Source organism: Callorhinus ursinus, unplaced genomic scaffold (assembly GCF_003265705.2).
Source record: "Callorhinus ursinus isolate GAN/ISIS: 27379988/994484 unplaced genomic scaffold, GSC_fseal_2.0 scaffold71, whole genome shotgun sequence".
In the NCBI taxonomy this organism is placed as follows: Eukaryota; Metazoa; Chordata; class Mammalia; order Carnivora; family Otariidae; genus Callorhinus; species Callorhinus ursinus.
In genome coordinates this window covers 3879068-3902620 of record NW_027397133.1, presented here as the reverse complement: position 1 = coordinate 3902620, position 23553 = coordinate 3879068, and the positions used below count along the sequence as shown (strand labels likewise).

The 23553-nt window shown below is 45.8% G+C and overlaps 2 protein-coding genes across 7 annotated transcripts in view; both read left to right on the top strand.

The window, feature by feature from the left end:
- CCDC8 (coiled-coil domain containing 8) overlaps window positions 1–23553 on the top strand; it is a 44644-nt gene that overhangs the window by 15561 nt on the left and 5530 nt on the right. The window contains exon 1 of one of the 5 annotated variants that reach the window (XM_073886498.1): window positions 15162–16373. The exons of the other annotated variants lie outside the window; for them this stretch is intronic. The gene's annotated coding sequence lies outside the window, so the exon portion shown is untranslated. Of the gene's footprint in view, window positions 1–15161; window positions 16374–23553 lie in introns of those variants that run through there. 5 annotated transcript variants of the gene reach the window in all.
- PNMA8C (PNMA family member 8C) lies at window positions 13725–17983 on the top strand. Of its 2 annotated transcripts, XR_012376356.1 has the most exons (3): window positions 13725–15067; window positions 16302–16373; window positions 17708–17983. XR_012376356.1 is itself a non-coding variant. In XM_073886500.1 (2 exons), exon 1 carries the CDS (start codon window positions 14452–14454, stop codon window positions 15064–15066), a length of 615 nt encoding a protein of 204 aa, XP_073742601.1. In that variant the 5' UTR covers window positions 13725–14451; the 3' UTR covers window position 15067; window positions 16302–17983. The 2 variants fall into 2 exon arrangements, 1 of the variants encoding a protein (XP_073742601.1); XM_073886500.1 differs by having other exon boundaries at window positions 16302–17983.

Sequence of the window (23553 nt, the reverse complement as noted above, 5' to 3'; positions counted from 1 at the left end):
AGAGAATGTTCAAGAACAAAGCTCTGAAGCAAAAATGTCCTACCACTGCTTTTTCAAGATTCTGTACATGCTTAACTGAAGCATTTTCTGTGAGTGTGAGGTGAGCTGTTTTAACATGCAAGAATAGGGAAAGCAAAAAATTTGAAACAACCAGAAAACAGGGAGGTCAATGATGAAACGGGATTGACTCTGATTAAATATGGAAAATGTATTATAAATCTATAATTAAAAGAGTTTGGTACAGAGTGAAGATTGGGAGAATATTGAGTCTGGAACAGAGCTACATAAATATACAAATCTCATTTCCGACAGAGGTGGGGCTTCAACTCAGTGTGGGAAAGATGAATTATTCACAAAATGGTATGGGGACAATAAGCTAATTATTTGGGGAAACAGAAGGTGCCCCTTACATCAAAATCAATACTAGAAAGATTAAAAGGTGTATAAGATGAAATTGGAAGAGTTGCAGAGAGAAAGAGTGGTGGATAATTGAACATCTTGAAGGGGAGAAAGCTTTTCGAAGCCTGCTGGACTCAGGGAGTGCCAAGGTCAGGTGACCCCCACGTAAATGTAGGCCAAAGTTGGGACTGGGGTGTTCCTGTCTCATGTAATGCAAAACCCTCAAAGAAAACCAGTCACTTAGCCACTGAGACCACAGAAAAGTTAAATTTCTTTCTTTCTTTCTTTCTTTCTTTCTTTCTTTTTTTTCTTAGAGAGAGAGCGTGCACAAACAGGGAAGGGGCCCGCAGAGCAGGGAGAAGGAGAAGCAGACTCCCTGCTAAGCAGGGAGCCCAATTCGGGACTCAATCCCAGGACCCTGGGATCATGACCTGAGCCGAAGGCAGAAGCATAACTGACTGAACCACCCATGTGTCCGTCCCTAAATTTCTTATATGGGGAAAAAAAAACAAAACATAAAGTCAAAAGACAGTGACACACTGGGGGGAAATAGACAAAGTCTTTATACCTTCCTTCATGAAAATCTCATGTAAATGATCCAGATCCATGTAAATGATCAGGAACTCCTGAGAACAAGGGCCAAGGGACATGAATAGGAAATTGTCAGAAAAACAAATACCAATGGCCATAAACACATAAAAAGATGCTCAGCCCCACACTCAATTAAAGCAAGGCACAGGGGCGCCTGGCTGGCTCAGTCGGAAGAGCATGCAACACTTGATCTCCAGGTCGTGAGTTCGAGCCCTGTGTTGCGTGTAGAGATTACTAAAAATAAATAAACTTCAAGAAAAGAAAAGAAATGCACAGCAAAAAACAGTCGCGAGGAAAGGATGGACATACAGATCAATGGAATGGAGCTGAGGGTCTAGACAACACCCGTGAGATACCATGTCCCATGCATCTGATGGGCAAAAGCTCTGGACTTTGTGTAATGTCCTGTGCTGGCAAGTTTCCAAAGGAATAATCTCACTGGATCCTGGTGGGAGTGGGAACTGGTCCAGGGACAATGTGGTGAAAGCTGTCGCACTTTCCAGGTGGCCCTTGTTTTGGGTCCTAGTGGTTTTCTCCCACCTTATATACTCTCAAATGCACGCCACAGTACCCACTCGAGAAATATCAAAGGGGAGTCTGTGTAAGAGTGAAAAGTGAAAGTAATCCAAGTGCCCGTCAATATGGAACTGGAAGAATTAATTGTGGGAGGATGGGACGTTCCCTGGACCTTAAAAAGAAAGGCTGAGATGTCTTTTGCTGATGCAGAACAACTTGGAAAATATTTTACGTGAAAAATACTGAGGTGCAGTAGGGATCACATGAGATCAGTCATTTCCATATAAATGAAAACCATTATGTGCTTATACAAATGGTAGGATATGCATCAATTTTTTTTTCCTTGAGGGAAGAATAACTGAAGACATTACTTCTGAGATGGGGAACTCAGTGGAGGTGGCACGGGGGTGGGGGTTGTGATATGGGGACACGTTATTACTGTCCCTATCTGTAATTCTCACATTTGATAACACATAAGGTTTTAAAATGCCGACGTGTCAAGATAGTTGGACATTTTTCATTTTCTCTGTTTTTCTTTGCTGTAAAAAACAACACGGTACTTAAAAAGAGGTTAAATTACCCCCAAAGCCACATTCACGGATATTGCTAAGTTAACCAGATTTTTCTACAGTTCCTGGAAGTGTCTCCTGCCATTTCTGAACAAATATTTGCACTTACTATAAAGCGTCTTTGTGTTGGATGGTGTATCCCTGCAGAACACTGGTTAAAGTTTAGATTTGGGGTACAGGCATGTCCACTCCTGAAAAACTAGCAACTATTTCAGCAAAGCACATGCCTTGTCACGCTCAACTCAATGACAAGGAAACCTCAGGGACAGCTGCTGTGGAAAAGCTCCAGTCCCTGCGTCATCAGTCTGTAAAAGCAAGTGAATGCATAACAACTGAGTGCCTGCTCACGTGCTGGGGCAGTGGGGCGCGGGCTGGGTGCCTCCCCGTGACTTTGACATTCAGGCTGAGCAATGTGAACAGCTGTCCATGGCCTTAGTATCTTAACTGAAAAACAAACTCCCCACTACCTCTTTGTCCAGCTCCTGGAGGTTACATATGAGTTGCAAATTAAACTGTTGAAAACTTGTTACGGTAGGAAAGTAACCGAGAAATTTTGGAAAGGAAGTGTAATGGCGGGGGAGGGGTGGGGTGCCGAGTAAGGCCCGTCTGGCTGCAAAATGCATCATAAATGTATGACATTCCTAACAGTTTGGTGCCCCCAAAGATGAGATTTTCGGGTTTGATGAAGGCCGTATTATAGCAAATCAGCAGACAAGATAAGAGCCAAGTGGCCAAACCTTTGGAGAATAGAGAAATAAAAGCTGGATTCCTATGTCGCTTTTACTGAGATAAATTCCAAATGGGTCAAAAATTTAAATGCAAACCGTGGAGCCATCAAGTGCTCCAAAACATGGTGAATTGTGTTAACTATACTGGAGTTAAAATAAAATAAAACAAACGGTGGGTTCATAGATGCTCTTAAAGTGGAGCTAATGTTTTCCTAAAAAGAAAAACAAAACTCAGAAGGTTCTTAGCGACAAGCTTGATACATTTGAATTCTAAAGCTTGTGTGTGACCAAAGAATCATAAAGAAAGTTTTAAAAACTGACAAACTGTGAATGCATGTATTTAAAATCGTCCCACTGATGTGTTTTCCCCCTCTATCTTCAAGACTTTTTTTTTTAAAGAAATTTATTTATTTATATTTTAGGTAATCTCTGCACCCAGCTTGGGGCTTGAACTCACAACCTTGAGATCAAGAGTCACATGCTCTACCAATTGAGCCAGTCAGGCGCCCCCAAAACCTTTATTTATTGTGTTTTTTAAATTGTATTTTCCTTGAACATTTTAATGGTTATTAAATGCGCTGGTCTCATTTTCTTTTCAACAATGTCTTGGCTCGTGTGACCTGGTTTTAAACAGCTGCTTATTCTAATCGCCATTACCCAGATCCAGAAGGATTCAAAGTGGAGCCACGGGGGAATTTTTTTTTTCCCCAGCAGAATTGCAAAACTCTTGTCATTTCTTATCACAAATGAAAAAGTCACGAGGGAAACACCCTGAATTTGCCGGAATGCAGCCTTTTAGACTCACAGCAAACCCTGTGTTCAGGCTCATTACACAATCATTTGTTGTTATAAAGTTTTTATGTCACCAAGGCTGAATAAATCCTGGGCAGATGCTCCTGTCATTTCTCGGAGCCTGAGGAATGTGAGCGGTGGCAGCTGCCGAGTTGGACAATCTCACATGTGTGGACGTGTTGGGGCTGGGGTATTCGGATAGGGCTATGTGCCTTATTCAGGCAACAGATTTCTAAGAGCGATCAGACCTGCAGAGAAAGAAAAAGGATAAAAGGAAAGAGAAAAGAATCCCTGTAGTTGCAGCCAATAATGTGGTCTTGGCTTCGAACACATTTTATTTTTAGGTTGTGGTGGTTCGGTTTTTATTTAATAAAGGTCCATATAAAGAACGAACAAGATATGACCCATAATCCCACAGCAAAAATAGCCCCCGTGGACATTTTCAAACAAAATATGCACAGCGTTAGACGTTCCAGCCGCGCAGGATTGAAAATAGAAAGCACTCCGCCATTGTACCCCTCCTCCGCCATCCCCCCAAAACCAACGGCGATAATACGTTCTCAATTTTTCTTCCAAAGAGAAGAAGTGCCTTATGTATACACCAGCACATCTCTCTCTCTATGTGTAGGTGCATGTATTTGTGTGAATGTATATGCACCTGTAGGTGCATATGTGTGTGTATATGTGTGTAGATGTTTGTACGTATGTGTATGTGTGTATATGTGCATATATACGTAATGCATTTGTATGTATACTTATGGGTGGACATATGCACATGATTATGTGTGAATAATGTATGTATATATGCGTGTGCATGTGCATGTACGTTTTGTGTTTATGTGTTATATGATTGTGTGTATGACAAGAGCAGAAGCAGTGAGGTCCCTCAAGACCTAGCTTGGAAGTCGCACTGTATCATTCTGCCTCCTGCTATTGGTCAGAGCAGTCACAAGACCCGCCCAGATCCAGGAAGCGGGAAGCCGACTCCCCCTCTCAAGGGCAAAGTCACACACCGCAAAGGGCCGTGGGGGTAGGGAGGCATGCTTCATCGAGGGCCATTATTTTAACAATCCACCACAATTAATTTTTGTAATGCACTGTCAGCGCCTTACAAGTTGGGTAGTAGATTCAAAAGTGTTTATTATAAACAGGACAAGTAAATCAGGTGCATACATAAAGCAGAAACTAAAGAGCGCCGGGGACAAGAGATCACAGAAGGGGGCTTATGAGTAACCGAATTCCCTGCATCGAGGTGCAAAATTAAAAATAAAATTCTTTATTCTTTTATACTTCACATATCCGGATCAAAGATGATTCATCATGGATGTTATAGTTGGTTTTGGAGTATTTCCCCCAAATTTTAAAGTAGCAAACTTGAGATGCCTGGGTGGCTCAGTTGTTGAGTGTCTGCCTTTGGCTCCGGTCATGATCCTGGGGTCCAGGGATCGAGCCCCATGTCAGGCTCCCAGCTGAGCAGGGAGCCTGCTTCTCCCTCTCCCTCTGCTGCTCCCTCTGCTTGTGCTCTTTCTCTCTCTGTCAAATAAATAAATAGATAAACAAAATCTTTTTTAAAAAGGTAGCAAACTTGAATTTCTAATCATTTTTCTTGAATGAGTTGCGGCTTAAATGCAATGAAATAACTAAATATTATTTTTAAAGTTTATTTATTTTTAATATTTTATTTGAGAGAAATAGAAAGCCTGAGAGAGAGCACAAGCAGCGGGGAGGGGCAGAGGCAGAGGGAGAAGCAGGCTCCCCACTGAGCAGGGACCCCCGATGCGATGTGGGACTTGATCCCAGGACCCTGGGATCATGACCTGAGCTGAAGGCAGACGCTTAATGGACTGAGCCACCAAGACGCCCTAAAGTTCTATTTATTTAAATAATCTCTACATGGGCCTGGCGCTCATGACCCCAAGATCAAGAGTCATGCGCTTTTCTGACTGAGCCAGCCAGGCACCCCTTAAATTTAGTTCTTAATAGTTATTTTATATAATGTTATGAATACTAGTACACTCAATCATTCAAAAAGATTAGAATCATAATAAATCACAATAAAGTCCAATCTTTATTGTTTGTTCTTTTATTTAAAAAATCAGTTTCGGCTTTGGCATTATGTCCTTAAATGTGTATCGCAAAAAAAAAAAAAAAAACCCACAAAAAAACAAACAACCAAAATGTGTGTGGCCACCACATTCTTAATATTTGCATCTACTTCTCTCTTTAAATATGTGTAAGCCCTTCATAGTTGTCTTTGTCACAAAATCAGCAGCTTTTACAATAATCATTTATTATTTTAGCATCTTAAAGTACAAATTATTGTTTTATATTTCAACTGAAAACTTTTCAACATACAAAGAGCATGAGGAGATTTTTGCTCCTCATTACATCAAGAATTCAATTAACATTTGGACAATGTGTGTTCAGATAATGACAGTAGATGGAAATCATCTGCCTGGTCCCCACCACTAATGGGATTAGGGAGATGATCACCTAGACAACCATAGCATCACTGATCTGTTGGGTTTAAGGGGGTAGAAATGCCTGCTTGGCTCTCCAAAGCCTGAGGCCAAACTTTTACACCTTTGTGAAATAGACCATGCTGATCCTGCCATAAATCTCATTGTTTCCTACCCTTTTCCATAGGTGTTTTGCCTCTGAGTTCTGTCCCTGTTGCTGTGTAGAAATATCATTTATTAACTTCCAGTTCTGGAAAGTGAAAGGGAAGGAAGTGACTCTTTGTCCCGTCCTCTTTCATGATGACTGGAGCTCTAGCAGCCATATTGGGCCATGAGGTGGAAGATATCTGACAGAGAATTGGCAGAGCCACAAGTTAAAAGGAGCTTGGGTCTCTCGTGATTGTGGAGCCACATAGCAGCCCTGAGCTGTTAGCCTTCAGATTTCAATCTCTCTCTCTCATACATTAAGTAGTCATATCTTTGACTTGAGTGATGTACTAAAGGCATTTTCTTACCATGCTCAAAGACTGTTAACATTTCCAAAAGAAACATCACAGGCATTGTGATGGGAGATTTTGCCAATTTCTTTTTCTTCTTTATAATTTTCTATATAAAAACAAAACTAGTGTTTTAAACCTTTTGCTTATTTATCTTGGAAGTCAGTTTTCCTTAGGTCTATACAAAGGACGCAAGATACCAAAATTAATCACAACTGGCATTTGAACCCCTGGCTTCCAAACAGTACTCATCAGAACTCATTGTGTTTGTTCCTTGACTTTTGTGACTAAGGATCCAAATTGTTATATTCCACAATTCATAGAACTACACTAATGCTTTCAGTGCTTTGGAAAACTGGATTTGAGGAGTGGGAGCTATCAAATGCTTCTGGCTAAGAAGCAGACAGACCTACGGGGTCTCCCACTGTGAAAGTTTCCCCCAAGAATTCTTTGCAGCCTTCCTGACCTTCCTGACGGCAATGGAAGGAACCAGGTCTACAAACCATCAGGAAGACTTCCCTAGATCAAGGGGCATCTCAAGATCCTTAATGTGAGGGGCACCTGGGTGGCTCAGTCGGTTAGGCCTCTGTCTTCAGCTCAGGTCATGATCTCAGGGTCCTGGAATCGAGTCCTACATTGTACTCCCTGCTCAGAGGGGAGCCTGCTTCTCCTTCTCTTCCCCACTTGCTATCTTTGTCTCTCTCTCAAATAAATAAATCAAATCTTAAAAAAAAAAAAAAGATCCTTAACGTGGTCCCGTCTGGGAGGTCCCTTTTGCCAAGCGAGACAACAGGGTTCTGAGGATTAGCACGTGGCTGTCTTTGGAAGCCTTTATTCAATTACAATTCCTCAAGTTAGATCCTGCAAATGCCCTGCAGTGCTGATATTCGAACCCAGGTCCCACTCACTCCACAATCCCCAGTCCATCATCCCTCACCGTGACTGCAGGAGAGGGCTCACCACAGGCCCTGCATTCTCTGGTGCTCAGGCTCAACTTCCCACACTGCTTCGGAGGCCCTCCAAACGTGGGGCACAGCCTTCCCTCCAACCCCACAGCTCCACTCCCCTGCCACAGGACTCCTGTTCCTGGAATGGAACTTGTTTGCTTTGGACTTTGGCCTGTGAACACCCTTCCGGGCCTTTCCTCCCCCTCAGCCTGGAGGACACGCTCCGTTCCCAGAGTTTAGCTCATGCAGATCCGGGTGGTCGGTTGGAAGGACAAGGGCCAGTCAGCGCCAGATCACAAGGGGAACGACAGCGGATGTGCAAATGGACCGTGGACTGGGGAAGGGGCCACACTACTCCCCCCAACCCCTGCAAAAGCCATTCCCTGCCCCCATGCAGGGGGAAAAAAAACAAAAAACAAAAAACAAACCCAACCTCAAACAGCCAGCCTCCTGATTTCACAGAAAATCCAGTACCACAGACCTCAAGTGTGAAACCCACTCTTTTTTCTAGTAAACTTTCCTCTCCAAGGCGGTGGCTGGTGGCTCTCCTCTCTCCTTCAACTTTCAGGTGCCCCTACTGCCACCCCAAACCCCAGCTGCGGGTCTCCCATCTTCCTTTATTAAGAGCAGAGCCCGGTGCAGGGGTGGGGGAGATCAGTGAGCACAGACACTATGTGGTAGAACCTAGACTGGGGATTCTGCTGCCTGACTTCAAGGGGCCTTGCCTCTTAGCAGCTGCTTGACCTTGGGGAAGGCACTTTACTACTTTTTCCTGTGGTAACACCTCTCCTGGCTTTTCTTTAAAAAACAGTGCCATACACGTTGCTTTATTATGTAAGCAATACTTCTTGAGGATTTCAGCACATCATTTTGTAGAAAGGGAATCTTTCCATATCAGAGTAGAGAGAACTCGCTCCATATATCTCTATCTCTAGCTCTAGCTAGCTAGCTAACATCTATCTATCTATAATCCATTCTACGGATACTAAACTGTCCTCTGTGAATGGATACTTGGTCTAACTGCAGTCTTTTGCTGTAAGTCTCTTTGCTTTTCAAATTCACATTCTTGGGGTTCTCCCGTCCCTCCCCTCCTATACAATCCCTTCCTATGATTTCTCTTCTGCCTGACATTGATCCCCAGTGGGGACCTGGGGGCTGAGCCGGGGCCATTTTCTCTCCCCTCTGAACACTCTCTGTCTAGATGATCTCATCCAGCCCAGTGGCTTAAAATACCTCCCGTGTCCCCATGACTTCTAAATTTATGTCCCTGCTCTATGTCTCCCCTGAACTCCGGGCTCGTATGTCTAACTCTGCTTGGATGTCTGCTAGGCGTATCAAATTCAAGACCTCTAAAAATGGGATTCCTGATCTCCCAGCTCATTTCTCCCTAAAGCTTTCCCATCACGGTGAATGGACTCACCATCATTCAGGCCAAAAATGGAGTCATTAAAAAAATTTTTTTAAATTTATTTACTCTTTTAAAATTTTATTTTATTTATTTGACAGAGAGAGACACAGCGAGAGAGGGAACACAAGCAGGGGGAGTGGGAGAGGGAGAAGCAGGCTTCCCGCAGAGCAGGGAGCCCGATGCGGGGCTTGATCCCAGGACCCTGGGACCATCACCTGAGCCGAAGGCAGACGCTTAACGACTGAGCCACCCAGGGGCCCCCCAAATTTCTTTTTTAATTGAGGTGCAGTTCACATACTAAAACTGAACCTTTTTTTTTTTTGAAAATGAACCATTTTAAAGTGTGCCTAAGCAGCATTTAGTACATTCACCATCTTGTGCAACCAGCATCTCTAATTCCAAGAATTGTCATCACCCCCAAAGGAAATCCTGTCCATTCTCCCCTGCTCAGTCCTGGCAACCACTAATCCACTTTCTACCTCCGGATTTACCTATGTTGGATATCTTTTTAAAGATTTTTAAAAATTTTATTTATGTGTGAGAGAGAGAAAGCATGTGAACTCACACAAGTGGGGGGAGGGGCAGAGGGAGAGGGAGAAGCCGGCTCCCCGCTGAGCTGGGAGCCCAACTTGGGGCTCGATCCCAAGACCCCAGGATCAGGACCTGAGTCGAAGGCATACCTATGTTGGATATCTAATCCAAGTGGAATCATACAACATGTGGTCTTTCATGTCTGGCCTCTTTGACTTAGCATGATGTCTTCAAGTTTCATCCATCTTGTAGTGGGGTCAGTACTTCATTCATACGCTGGCGATCAGAACACATCTTCATGATAATTACAGGGCTTCTCCATCTGACCATAAACAGGCTGACCTCGTCTGTCCTAACCACCAGACCGAGCTCCTAAAAGCAGAGCTTGTCTCACTCACTCAAGTATGCCCAGCACGTTGCCCAGAGCCTGGAACAAGGAAACTTCTCAGTCAATATTGGGGGATCGAATAAATGAACCATTCTGTCTCCTGCTTCTCAACTTGGAACGTGCATAATCCCAGGGAAATGCAACGGAGCCCCAAGGATTCATTAATCTATGACATACTTTTTTTTAACATCCGTCACTACACATAGTTATAAAATTTTTTTTCCTTATGATGCAAATTTTTAAGATCTACTCTCTTAGCAACTTTCAAATACACAATACGGTAGTACTAACCATAGTTACCATACTGTACCTTACATCCCCAGGATTTATTTATCCTGTAACAGGAAGTGTATACCTTTTGACTACTTTAACTTATCCCCCAGCTCTGGCAACCACTAAAATACTTTCTGTATCTAGGAGTTCATTTTGGGTTGTTTTGGGTTTTTTTGTTTTAAGATTCCACATATAAGTGAGATCATAAGGTATTCGTCTTTCTCTGTCGTATTTCACTTAACATAATGCTTTCAAGATCCATCCATGTTGTTTCAAATGGCATAATTTCCTTCTTTTTTTTAAAGATTTTATTTATTTATTTATTTGAGAGAGAGAGCATGAGCAGGGGGAGGGGCAGAGGGAGAGGCAGACTCCCCACTGAGCAGGAAGCCCAGTGCGATGCGGGACTCCATCCCAACACCCTAGGATCATGACCTGAGTCAAAGGCAGATGCTTAACTGACTGAGCCACCCAGGCGCCCCGATTTTTAATGGCTGAGTAATACTTATGTATATATGAATTCATGTATATATACCACATTTTCTTTATCCATTCATTCACACACACGGTGGGGAGAGGGGGGCTCAGCCTGGCTGGGAGGGGGCTGGAGACTCTGTGAGGGGGGGCACAGCCTGGGTGCCCCCTCCCAGCCAGATTGCGCTCCCCCCCAACTCCTACTGTGGGGGAGTTCAACACAGAAGTGAAGGTTTCTGTGCTCAGGATGACCTGGGATCTCCAGCATTAGTCAGTGTTTAAATCCTTCTGTGGAAAAAAAAATTAAATTAAAAAAAAATCCTTCTGTGGAGAATAATTCAAAGATGTTGAAGGGTGAATTAATATTTTTTAAAACAGTTAATGGTGGGGTGCCTGGGTGGCTCAGTCGTTAAGCGTCTGCCTTCGGCTCAGGGCATGATCCCAGGGTCCTGGGATTGAGCCCTGCAGCGGACTCCCCTGCTCGGGGGGGAAGCCTGCTTCTCCCTCTCCCACTCCCCCTGCTTGTGTTCCCTCTCTCACTGTCTCTCTCTCTGTCAGATAAATAGATAAAATCTTAAAAAAAAAAGTTAATGGTGTAACGGAAAATTAGGCATCTCAAATTCTAGCACCTACAGAGACAAGGTAGGTAATGTAGATGCATACGTGGAGCAGGGTGGGGTGCAATTGGGGCTGATAGATCTGTGAAAAACTAGAGAGCAGGCACTCCATTAAAGAGAGGCAGAAGCTTCTCGGCCTCAACAGATTTTAATAGGATGAGAATGAGAGTCTATTTTGACAGATTCTTTCATTTTTAAGGGAAGTCAGAAATCTGTATTTTCTTCTGTAGGCTTGCAGTTGGTGGCCTCTGACCCAAACAATTCCCTCCAGCTAACAATGGACCATCCCCAAGACGCTGTCCAAGGTCACTCTATCTATGCCTGGCATTCTCACTGAGGTTACACACCAATCATTCAGTACGGGCACTCACAGATGGGTGGGGGGGCATCGTGAGGTGCTAGGTGTAGGGTCTCCTGGAGAGGCCAAATGTGTAGTTCAGGTTGACTTCCAGTTAAAGGGCTTTTTGCATCCTGGGTCACCCCCAAGTCCCTGTCAGTTCTGCCCTCAAGTTCACACATTGTACTTGTCCCGTCAGCTCCCAGGATGACCCAGAGGAGGAAATACTTTGAGAGTTGGAGAGGTGTTTTTGAAATTTAGGAGAGAGAAAGAGAGAGAGAGAAGAGAAATTTCATAATAAATGCTAGCCCAATATTGTGCCTACGTAATATAATATAATCATGGTCACGATAATTATAAGGTGTGAAAAAGACAAAGCAAAATGTTGAATGGAGTAAACACTTGGGAATCTTTCCTTGTTAATGAAGCTGCATTTTGGATACAAGTTACAGAAAATTGTTTTAAGCTTAAAACAATCAAGACAATATGCAGATTACATTAATTACAAATCAATAAGGAAAATGGACAATCTAATTTTTTTTAAGTGAAAGACTTTAACAGACTTCACAAAATATCCAAATGGCCAACATGCCTCTGAAAAAGTATCCTTAATGTCACTGGCCATCAGGAACATTCAAATTAAAAACACAACGAGATTCCACTCCGGAGACATCACAAGGAGATACACACCTGAGTTGCCAAAGTGGAAAATTCTGGCAACAGCTAGTGTCAGTGAGGATATGAAGGAACTGGAACTCTCAAGCACTACTAGGGGAGTATAAAATGATACAATTACTTTGGGAAATTCGGAGTATCTACTACAGCTTAGCATCTGCCTAGGCGTATAACCGACAGATCCGGATGTATATGGTCACCAAGAAACGTGGAGTACATAATATGTGATTCCATTTATGTAAAATTAAAAAAACCAGAAAAAAAGGATCTATGCCATTGAAAGTTAGGAATGTGGCTACCCTTGACAGGATATAGTGACTTGGAGAAAGCAGAGGACACCCTTCTGGGGATGCTGATGATGTTCATTATTGGATTTGGGTACTGGTTACATAATGTGTTCAGTTTATAGATTTTCCTTTATAACTTGTGCACTTCTCATTATAAATGTTGTATTTCACTTAAAAAGTTAAAAAAAAGTTTCAGAGGGATAGGTTTCAGGCATGGTTTGATCCAGAAGTATGTGATGACGTCAGGACAATGGCTTGGTTTCTCTGTGATTCAGCTCTGCTTTCCTCTGGATGTGGAATTCATCCTCAAAATGGCTTCTTTCATGGTTTCAAGATGACCTCTTGCAGCTCCCATATTTATTATTTCACATCTAGGAGGAAAGAGTATATTTCTCCTCATCAACTAGTCTCAAATATCTGAAGCTTCATTCTAATTGGACTGAGTTCAGGTATCCAGCCCTTCACCAATCTCTGTGAGTAGGGAGATAAAACACACTGATTGGCTTAGGCCTGGGTTACCTAGGTGACCATTTCTGAACCAATCACTGTGGCGGGGGGGTGGGATTATGCTGATTAGTTCCAGCCATTCATAGACCCAGTCTGAAGCTGGGAGTTTGGAGGATATTGATCCAACTCAAACCTGATGGCTTTTAATTACCGGCATAGGAAGGGGAGAAATGGACATCGTGAAGGTGATCACATGTACAGGGCGTTTCTTTTTTTCTAAAAATATATTTGAAGCAATCACAAAGTTATAGGAAAGTTGCAAGTACAGTACAAAGAACTCTTTTCCTTCCTGAACCATTTTGTGAGAAAATTGCCAGTGTGGTGCCCTGAATGTTGTTGCGTGTGTCCTACAAACAAGGATATTCCAAGGTAAAGACTCTTGTTCCCTTTGATTCGTTTTATGTGAGACAACGTACAGCCCACATTCTTCCACCCAAACTTTCCATTTATGCATTTATTAATATCTCCACAGACTCGTGGATTTTTATTTTATCAAGGGGTTTATGATCTCATTTTTTAACATTGATGCTCAAATTGTCCCAGATTTGGCCAGCGGGAGCCCTTCAAGCTGGCTCTCTGTCCTTCCACCTGTTCTCATCATTCTTTGAACATTTCCTTACTTTCTGACGGCCCCCCCCCCCCCCCCCCCCCCCCCCCCCCGCGCCAAAAAAAAGGATGTTCCAGGCTCCTCTTGTATCTTCTCTGTCCCCTCTCCCCTGGAATCAGCCATTTTCTCTAAGGAGAAGGGAGGGTGCTTTTGAAGGCAAGGTGGCTGACCCCTCACCCCTGAGTGACCCCCTTGGACTCTGATTTCAATGCGGCTGGCCCCGGCCAATGGCAGAGGCGATGCTCCAGCGGTTGCCATGGAGACTTCTGGGCCGCAGAGCCGCGGAAGGAGGCAGTGACGTCACTGCGGGAGCAAGTGCAGAGACCACATCCTTGTCTTCGCCGGGGCCACAGGGCACTGAGGGCAGCCTCTGGGCCAGCCGCGGGAGACCAGCCACCCTGCTTTCTGGGCCCCCATCCACGACACCCCGGTGGCCGCAGCCCAGGGAGACCCGCTGTCCCAGATCTGCTGAGACTGCTGCGACGGGTGAGACCTTTGGAGAACATCGCCAGGAAAGGAGAGGTGCGTCCTCAGACCCTCCTCGGTGTGGCCTTGCCCAGACTCGGGACCCACGAGCCAGCTGGCAGACGCCGCCTCTGTTTCACTGTGCGTAAGTCCCTGGGCATTCCCAAGAGCCCTCTCGGGGGAAGGTTACAGAGGGCTGGACACTGCAGCCCTGCGGGCAGGGCCAGTGACATCCTCCACTAGAAAGAGAAATCGGGCCCGTGAGGCCTCTCTCCTACTTAGCCTTTGGGAAGGGATCGTGGCATCCTGGATAATTTTGTGGATTCTCGAGGCAGCTCAGGTGTGCACCAGCGAGCATACTCCTGCCTCCGAGAGCTGGGCAAGATGCTCTTCGGGGTCAAGGACATTGCTCTGTTGGAGCACGGGTGCAAGGCGCTCGAGGTGGACAGTTACAAGTCCCTGATGATTCTGGGTATACCGGAAGACTGCAACCATGAGGAGTTCGAAGAGATCATACGGGTCCCCCTGAAGCCCCTGGGCAAGTTCGAAGTGGCCGGGAAGGCGTTTCTGGAGGAAGAGAGATCCAAGGCAGCCATCATTAGGCTGGAGGAGGACATCAATTATGCCGTGATCCCCAGGGAGATCAAGGGCAAGGGCGGCATGTGGAGAGTGGTCTACATGCCCCGGAAGCAGGACATAGAATTCCTGACCAAGCTGAACCTCTTCCTGCAGAGCGAGGGCAGGACGGTGGAGGATGTGGCCCGGGTCCTGAGGCAGGAACTGTGCCCAACAGTGACGGGCCCCAGAGAGCTGCCTGCCAGAAAGTGCCCGGCGCCTGGGCCAGGGGAGAAGGCGGGGGCCGAGGCCCCCGTGGGCGCCGACGGGGCGCCTCCTCTGGCCTCGGTGGAGAAGCAGAGCAAGGCTGGAGATGACAAGAGAGGCAAGCGAAAGCACAAGAAAAGCCGTCGACGGCACCATGCATCTGACAAGAAGCTGTGAGGTGAGGTGGGGAGGGCGCAAGGGGCGGCAGGGTGAGGGGAGGTGTCATCTGAGTGGGGGCGGGAGAAATGACCGAAAGGGGAGGTAGCCTTTGAATTAGTTTGGGGAATTTGAGTGAGTGTGGAGAGTATGGGGGGGGGGAGTATGACTCAGATATGTGGGTCACTTTGAATGAGAATGGGTGTCATCTGAGTGATGGGGAACATTTGACAAGTGTGAGTGAGGGGAGGGCATTTTGATCTGCGTTAACTTGTGGGTTACATCTGAGTGATGGGGGTAACGTCTGGTTGAGCGTGGGCCATTCATTCATTCATTCATTCTGCAGATATCTATTGCACGCAAATCCAACACAGATCCCTGCCTGCATGGCACTCATAGAGACTGGGGGACATGTGAGTTACTGGGGTACATCTGAGTGGACATGGGTACCATTTGAGTAGGTGTAGGTAGTATCTGTAGGTTGAGTATGGATCACTCAGTCACTCAACAAATGTTTTCTGAATGCCCACAGTGTACCAGATGCTGTTTCAGGCACTGGGCATACAGTAGGGAACAAATAGACCCAAATCTTGCCCTCGTGGCACTCATATTAATATCTGAGTAGGTGAGGGGAACATCTGAGTTACTTGAATACATGAGTGAGCGTGGTACCATTTGTGTGTGTGGGTAGCATCTGAGTCTGAATGTAACATATGAGTTAGAGCGGGTAATATCTGAGTAGTTGTGGGCAACATGTAACTGTGGGAGCAACACCTGAGCGTGTGTGAGTATTATTTGAGTGGGTGAGGGTAACTTTTGAGTGAAGAACCCGCAAACAACGTCTAACAACCTGGAGACCCCAAGGGACCAGCTGGGAGGTCACAGTCCTGGCAGAGAAGCACATCATCCCCACTGTTGCCGTGGAGACCTTGGGCTGTCTCCCCCTCCCCGCCCTGCGTGAGCAGGTGTTTGAAGGAAACGGAAGAGGAAGAAAAGGGTCGGGGACTCCAAGGGTTTGCAGAAGGTCTCTTGCCAGAGTTGAGGAAAAGCCAAGCAGGAGGACCATGTCGGGGAGATCCCTGCTCTGGAGAAAAGCTGCTATCCCCCCCTCAGCACCCTCTGAGTCCTGATGTCGGGGACAGCCCCTCTTGCTGAGTATGTGTTGCCAGGAAGAGACACAGACCCTTCTAGATATGGGCCCTGCTGGAGATCCTGCCATTGCAAAGTCTAGACCTGTTTTTTTGGTCTTTTAAAAGGATGGACCTTGAAGGTACTTCTGGCACAAACTCGTCCCGAGTCCCTGATTTGCAGAAACCATGCCTGACGAAGTGAGTTGCCTGCTTGCCACACCTGAGGAGCTCAGGGCTCTGTGTTTGACTCTGTCAAAACTGTCGCTGTCCTGTACACACTCAGTCTCCTTTACAAGGGATGGTCAGACATGGGACTCTTCTGCTCCGATTGGCCCCTGGGGTTAGGATATGGGTCTCCCCAAATTCAATTCCAGAAGCTCTGACTTGGGCAGAGGGGGCACCCCACCCTAAAGAACAAAAGGCAAGATTTTCAGGAAATAGTCCAAAAGTAGGTAAATAATTAAGAGGTCACCTTCAAGAGTTACCCATTAACGGCATTAACTTTGAGTCCCCCGTGATGGTGAAGAACAACAAAAACAAAGAAATGAATCAGGTAAAATCCAAATGTCCATGGGTAGACAGAGCTCTTATTCAGGGCCCCCGGGCTGCGAATTTGCAAACTTCCATTAGTTCAGGGATTTGCAACGGTTTGGGCTGAATTTCTTTGGTTTTTAAAAAATGCAATTTACATACACACTCAGAAGCTCAGATTCTCGCCTACCAAATCGTGATAGTGGAGACCCCCAACGTATTACTGTGGTGGGCATCAGTCACATCTGTGAATTCCAGCATCCAACCCCTCTTCTTTTTTCTGTGAGGCTACTCCCTGAGGCCCCCCTAGCAGAGCCAAAAGGTGGAGATTCTCTCTCTACCCACCCCTTCACCTTGGCAGCCAGGGTGCAGGCAAGGGACCCACCCTCAGGCAGTCAGAAATTCCTCTTAGGTCCTTGCATCCCCAGCAAGTGTCAGGACAGAAGGAATTTTTAGAGTTCACATACGTTGACACCCTAAAAACCTGGAAGACTCTGATTTCTGTCAACTCCCACAGCTGACTTTGAATCATCAGCCTCACCACCCTTTTCTTTTGTGCAGTGGTCAGGATAAAGCTTTTCCTGCCATCCCCACATATATATTTACTCTTCTTGCAAGTGCATCTAGAAGGTCTAGAAGTTTGTAGCTCTCTACTGATCTTTTTCTCCCTTGTAAGTGTCCAGCCCGGGCAACCGCACTCACTGCACTCACGGTGTATTGTGTTACTGTGTTTGCTGTTTCCTCAGAGTCTGAGCTTGAATAAGACCTCAGGCACGTAAGCTTGTTGCATGCTGTTCTTCCATCAAGGCAGAGTCGTTGTATACTAACAAGGGACAGTGTGACATTCCTTATCATCTTACTGCAGTATCGAGACTGTATATTTGTGCTTATTGTGGGTTTTGGGTGTTTCCCATACAACATCCATATGTGTGATACACAATGTGAGTGTGTGTCAATGTTCAGTGTTGCCCCTAAAACCCAATCTCCTACCCCTTCTCGAGGTTTTCTGCAAGAGTTTCCTGACATAGCAACATAAGCAGTTGGGTCAACTGGTTGCCATTTGAAGCCGGTTATCTGTGTGAGTCAAGACCTGGCTGGCACACAGCAAATCCTAAGAGAAAATTCCCAGATAGATTGGACGTGCTGGCTGAGAGATGCCCGCAGCTGGCCTTGGTAAACCCCCATTTTCAAGAGTGGGTTCCGTTAAAACTCTTCACTGTTCTTTGTGGTCGATGCTCTATTGTACAAATATGAACTTATAAAATAAATGTATGTGAATGCAATCACAGTACGCTCTTTGATGTGTTGGGGGATTCCAAGCTGAAGCCGAAGGCAGACGCTTAACCGACTGAGCCACCCAGGTGCCCCTAAATAAATCTTTTTTAAAAGGGAAAAATAGGGGCGCCTGGGTGGCTCAGTCGTTAGGCGTCTGCCTTCAGTTCGGGTCATGATCCCAGGGTCCTGCGTCGGGCTCCCTGCTCAGCAGGAAGCCTGCTTCTCCCTCCCCCACTCCCCCTGCTTGTGTTCCCTCTCTCACTGTGTCTCTCTCAAATAAATAAATGAAGTCTTTAAAAAAAAAGGGGGGGGGGAATAATCTAGCTGCTAAAAAAACATTTTGAAAACCGCTTCCATGGGTTGCCTGAAATTTTCCAGGGCTGTATTATGTTTTTTTAAAGGAATATCATCAGATTTCATGGCCAATAGAACACAAAACACACAACTTTTTTCTATCTCAGTGGCTCCCAGTGACTGATGGAAACAGTGAAATGATTTACCTGGAATAAAATAATAATTCTGTGTTCTAGGCAGTGTGCACAGTCTTTCGTACTCATTAATTCACTGGATCTTCCCAAGCCCCAGGTTTGGCACTATAGGTCCACAACCCCTTATCCAAAATCTTCGGGTCAGATGCGCTTCAGAATTCAGAGTGTGGGGGGGCACCCAGCCGGCTCAGTGGGAAGAGCATGTGACTCTTGATCTCACGGTTGTGAGTTCGAGCCCCACATGGGGTGTAGAGATGACTTAAATAAACTTAAAAAAAAAAAAGAATTCAAAGAGTTTGAGATTTCAGAAAACTGATACAGTGATTATATCTGAATTACTGTGTAATTCACCCCATGGGCCGCAGGTTTGAGCAACTACCATAATCACATCCATTAGTATTCTGTAGGGAAATGTAGGATATTGATATGAAGGGAAATAAATTAGGACTATAAATAGCCTCATGTCAGTCTAGATCATGCCTCTAAATTTTATCCCTTACTTTTCTGGAGGGAGGGGGTGATGCAAAGCTTTCTGAGTTTGTTGGATTTCAAAAAAAGGAGACTAGTGATTATGAGATGTACTACTATTATGATCTTCATCTCACTCTCTGGATAAGGAAAAGGAAGCTCAGAAAGGTTAAGTGACCTGCCTAAAGCCACACAGGAAAGCTCAAGAATGACGGAAGCCCAGGTCTTTCTGAGGACAGTCTGTGCTCCTCACACAGGGCTGGGTCTCTCTGTCGCTCCTTCAACAGTGCTCGCCAAGGGCCAGGGATTCTGAAGGAGGGCTCTGAACCTCTGAGAGGCCAACCTCTATGTGATTCCCATGGGGCTGGCGCTGGTGATTCTCCATGGGTTCCCCAGATTGCCTCTCTGTGCTTCTCCACCCTGCTCCACACCCCAGGAGGCCACGTCCGTGCACTGCATTACCGAAGCTCCTTTGCCCAATGACTTCCAGTCAGGATCAGCCAATGGGAGGCAGGGCGGCAGTCAGAGGACGGGAGGAGGGAGAGGTCTGGGTATTTCTTCCCTGCACTCTGGCTACTGGGCTCCCTCTGTTTTCCGGCACTGCTGGATCCTTCTACAGTGCAAATCAGTCAGTTTGGTCACTCCTCTGCTTACTCCATCCCTCTTGAGAAGAAAGTTCAACATCCGTAGAGCCCACTGACCCCTGCCTGCCTCAGCACCCCATCTCACGACACCCTAGCCACCCCAGCACATGCTCCTTCCCACCTCAGAACGTCTGTCCCTGTTTTTGCCTCTGCCTAGGATGCCCTTACATGACTCCCACTGACTCTTACCCCTCAGGTCTCTTTTTCCAGGAAGGCTTCCATGCCACCCCAAGACGGATTATTCCCCCTCTTTTATCTCCTCCTAGCTCCCCTGTATTTTTCTGGCTTGGTGTGTCTCTCGATGGTGATTAATTTATTTGTGTAGATCTTCGTTTAATATTACTCTTCCTTGTAAGACTATGAGCTCCCCAGGGAGCAGAGCTGGGTCTGTCTCCTTGCTTGCGGTATCCCCGTGGCCCAGCACTGTGCCTGGCACATGGTGGGTACTCCAGAAATACATATACAGGGGTGATTGTTTTAAGATAGGTTTTATTTTTATTTCGGAATGGTAAGGCCAAGAGACCAGGAGATGACTGTCATTGAAAAGATAGTTTGGCATATTCACAGAGCCCAAGAAAATAGGACATGTCACACCATGAGGTGCTACATAAGGAAGCACCAGCTTTGGTTAGGAGGCAGAGGGAGGAGGGGGGAACCATGGGCAAAAGCTTTTATTATGGTTTCTGTGGGAAGAAATGAGTCCCTCAAGAGTCAGCCAGGCCGCAGATACCCAAGCGTCAGAATATGGAAAATAAAAAGACACGGTCATTACAGTAATAAACATAGAACACAGATGAATATCTATTATGTGAATAGGGGAACTGAATCTGAAATTCCTCTAATTGGCTTGCTCACCAGGCAACCTGCCAAACAAAACAGCAGAGGCCTCTGCCTGGTGTATGGAGGTTTGCAGTGAAGAGTTGGATATATGGCCTGGGTTCGCATCCTGACTTCTCCACTTCCCAAAGCATGATGAGCCTGGGCAAGCCATTGAACCTCCTGTGCCTCAGGTTGCTGACTTGTAAAATGGGGATAGTGGTAGCTATTTCACCAGGTGTGGGGAGGAGTATACCCATTCTGACATATGAATGACTTGGCACAGTGGCCAAGAGGGAGGCAGCTATTAAGCATTGGCCACTGGGATTCTGGGTCCAGTTGACTGCTGCATTTTGCATTGACAAAGAACACATTAGCCTGGTTTTAGATCTCAGATTCCTGATCTAAACGTGTGCCCAGCTTCCTCAGAAGACAATATGTTCCCTGTGTTCTGACAAAAGGCTGTCTTGGAACCTGGGCAAAGTAGTGAGTACACCAAGTGAGTACACCCCTCGGGAGACAGTATCCAACCTGTGCCCTAGCATCAACAGGGCACATGATGGAGAGAGCGTCCAGGGATTCAGAGCTGCTCAGACAGACCTGGGTTCACATCTTGACTCTGCCACCAACTGGTTGTGTGCCTTCAGGGAGGTGACTTCACCTTTCTGGGCCTCAGTTTCCTTATCTGTAAAGCGGGGCTAATACTATCCATGCCACAGTTTCTTTGCAGCAAAGAGAGTATGTACTGTGCATTAAAAACATAGGCTCTGGAGCGGCACCTGGGTGGCTCAGTCTTAAGCGTCAGTCCTTTGGCTCACGTCATGATCTCAGGGTCATGAGATCGAGCCCCATGTCGGGCTTGCGCTGGGTGTGGAAGATGCTTAAGGTTCTCTCCCTCCCTCTCCCTCTGTTCCTCCCCCCTGTGCATGCGTTCTCTCTCTCCCTCCCTCTTTCTCTAAAGTCAGTCAATCAACCTTACCACATGGGACATTAAAAAGGGTACATTGTATAAGACATAAATTATACTTCCAATAGAGCTGACCTTTTTATTTAAACAGTGAAAACAAGAGTGGGGCAGTTGGGAGGTGGGCTGCCTGGGGGAATTACTTCATTTCCGTGCCTCGATCTCCTCATCTGTGAAATGGGTTGATAATAATACCCATTGCTGAGGGTGGTCATGAAGAGGCAAAAAGACGCATCTTTATGGGGGAGTTAGGTATGTAATGCCAAAGGTTTCCTAGACTCCTGAGAAAAGGGACATCTAACCTCTGGATCACCCTGGGGTGAGGCTGGGGTTGCAGGGGCAGGCAGCAGAGGGAAGTTCTGCAGGTCGGGGCAGCGGGCATTTGAAAACCCTACTAAGGTTCTCATCACGCATACCTGATTCCGAGGGTCAGGAGACTGCACAATACTTCACTTTGGGGATAATGGTTCTTGAGAGACAAGGTCACAGAATAAAACTTGGATGTTTTAATTTGGAACTTTCCTCATTGGAGTCTGGGGGATTAGCGGCCACAGTGGGGGAGGGGGGGAATCCTAGATTTGTTCCCTGTGCCTGCTGTGGCAAATCACCACAAACTGGGCGACTCAGAACAACAGCAGTTTATTCCCTCGAGGCTAGAAGTCCAAAATCAAGGTGTTGGCAAGGCTGAGCTCCCTCTGAAGGCTCTAGGGGAGGATCCTTCCTTGCCTCTTCCGGCCTTTGGTGGCTCCTGGTGTTCTTTGGCTCATGGCCACATCACCCCAGTCTCTGCCTCCATGGTCACACCGCCTCCTCCGATTCTTCATGGATTCTCCTCTGTGTCTGTTCTCTCTCTCCACTTCTCTCTTATGAGGACACTCCCCATGTCCCGCCCAGAAAATCTAGGGTAGTCTCATCTCCAAATCCTTCATTACATCTGCAAAGATCCTTCTCCAAATAAAGTAACATTTTCAAATTCCAGGGATTCGAGCCTGAAATCCGGGGTAGCGATCATCCAAACTATTACAAGATCTCTGAGATTCCCACCCCTCACCCCCAAAGAAGGGTGGAAATGGTCACGAAAAAAGAAAACCAACACTGATCTGCATACAGAGATACGGAAAGACTTCAAGCCCAGCTATTCAGTGAAAAAAGCAAAATTTATAGTAATAGATCGAGCGCAATCCTCTTGTTCATTCACTCAACAAATATTTTGAGCACCTACCAGCTCCATTCTAGGTTCTGAGAATTCGGCAGTGACCAAACCAGACAAATATCCCCTCATGGGGCGAGTATTTGAATAGTGAGACAACAAATAAGAAAAAATAAATAAGAAAATACTAGGAAGTGGTAAGCGCCATGATAAAAATAATTCAGAATAATGTGAAAAATCCCCTGGGGTAAATTCTAAAATTACACGTGTAAGGATTTTTTTTTTTCTTCCTGCAAAAATACAGAGCTATTTCACTGTGGTTACTTTGCTGGAAGAGGCTGGAGACTGGAGGCTGGAAGAGGGAGACTTGTTTTTCATTTTATACCTTTCTGGAACTTCATTTTCTTAACGTTGAGTGTGTCACTTTTAGTATTTTTTATTTTTTTTAAAAAAAGATTTTATTTATTTGACAGAGAGAGCACAAGGGGGAGTGGCAGGCAGAGGAAGAGGGGGAAGCAGGCTCCCCATTGAGCAGGGAGCCCGATGTGGGGCTTGATCCCAGGACCCCGGGATCATGACCTGAGCCACCCAGGAGCCCCTTTAGTATTATTTTTTTAAAAAGATTTTATTTATTTTTTTTGACACAGACAGCGAGAGAGGGAACACAAGCAAGGCGCCTGGGTGGCTCAGTAGTATTATTTTTTAAAGTGGCAACCAAATGTAGCTGGGCAGAGAGATCTGGGCCACGTTTTGCTTTCTTCCCCCATCCTTTTTGGATTTCTCATCTCTTTTAAACACGTATAAAAGTGGGAGCTGTGATTATCGTTTGTTCTGGGGCGGCTGGAGAAGGCTCTCCGCTGCCAGAGATCTGAGTAATCTAAAATACCCACAGCGGAACTGCTCAGGGGTTGGCAATTTTAGAACGTTGAACACTTGAGGTTTTCATTTCGAGGATAATCCTCCCTGCCCCGCCCCCGCCCCACTCCCACACATAGACACACACACACACACACACACACACACACACACACACACACACACA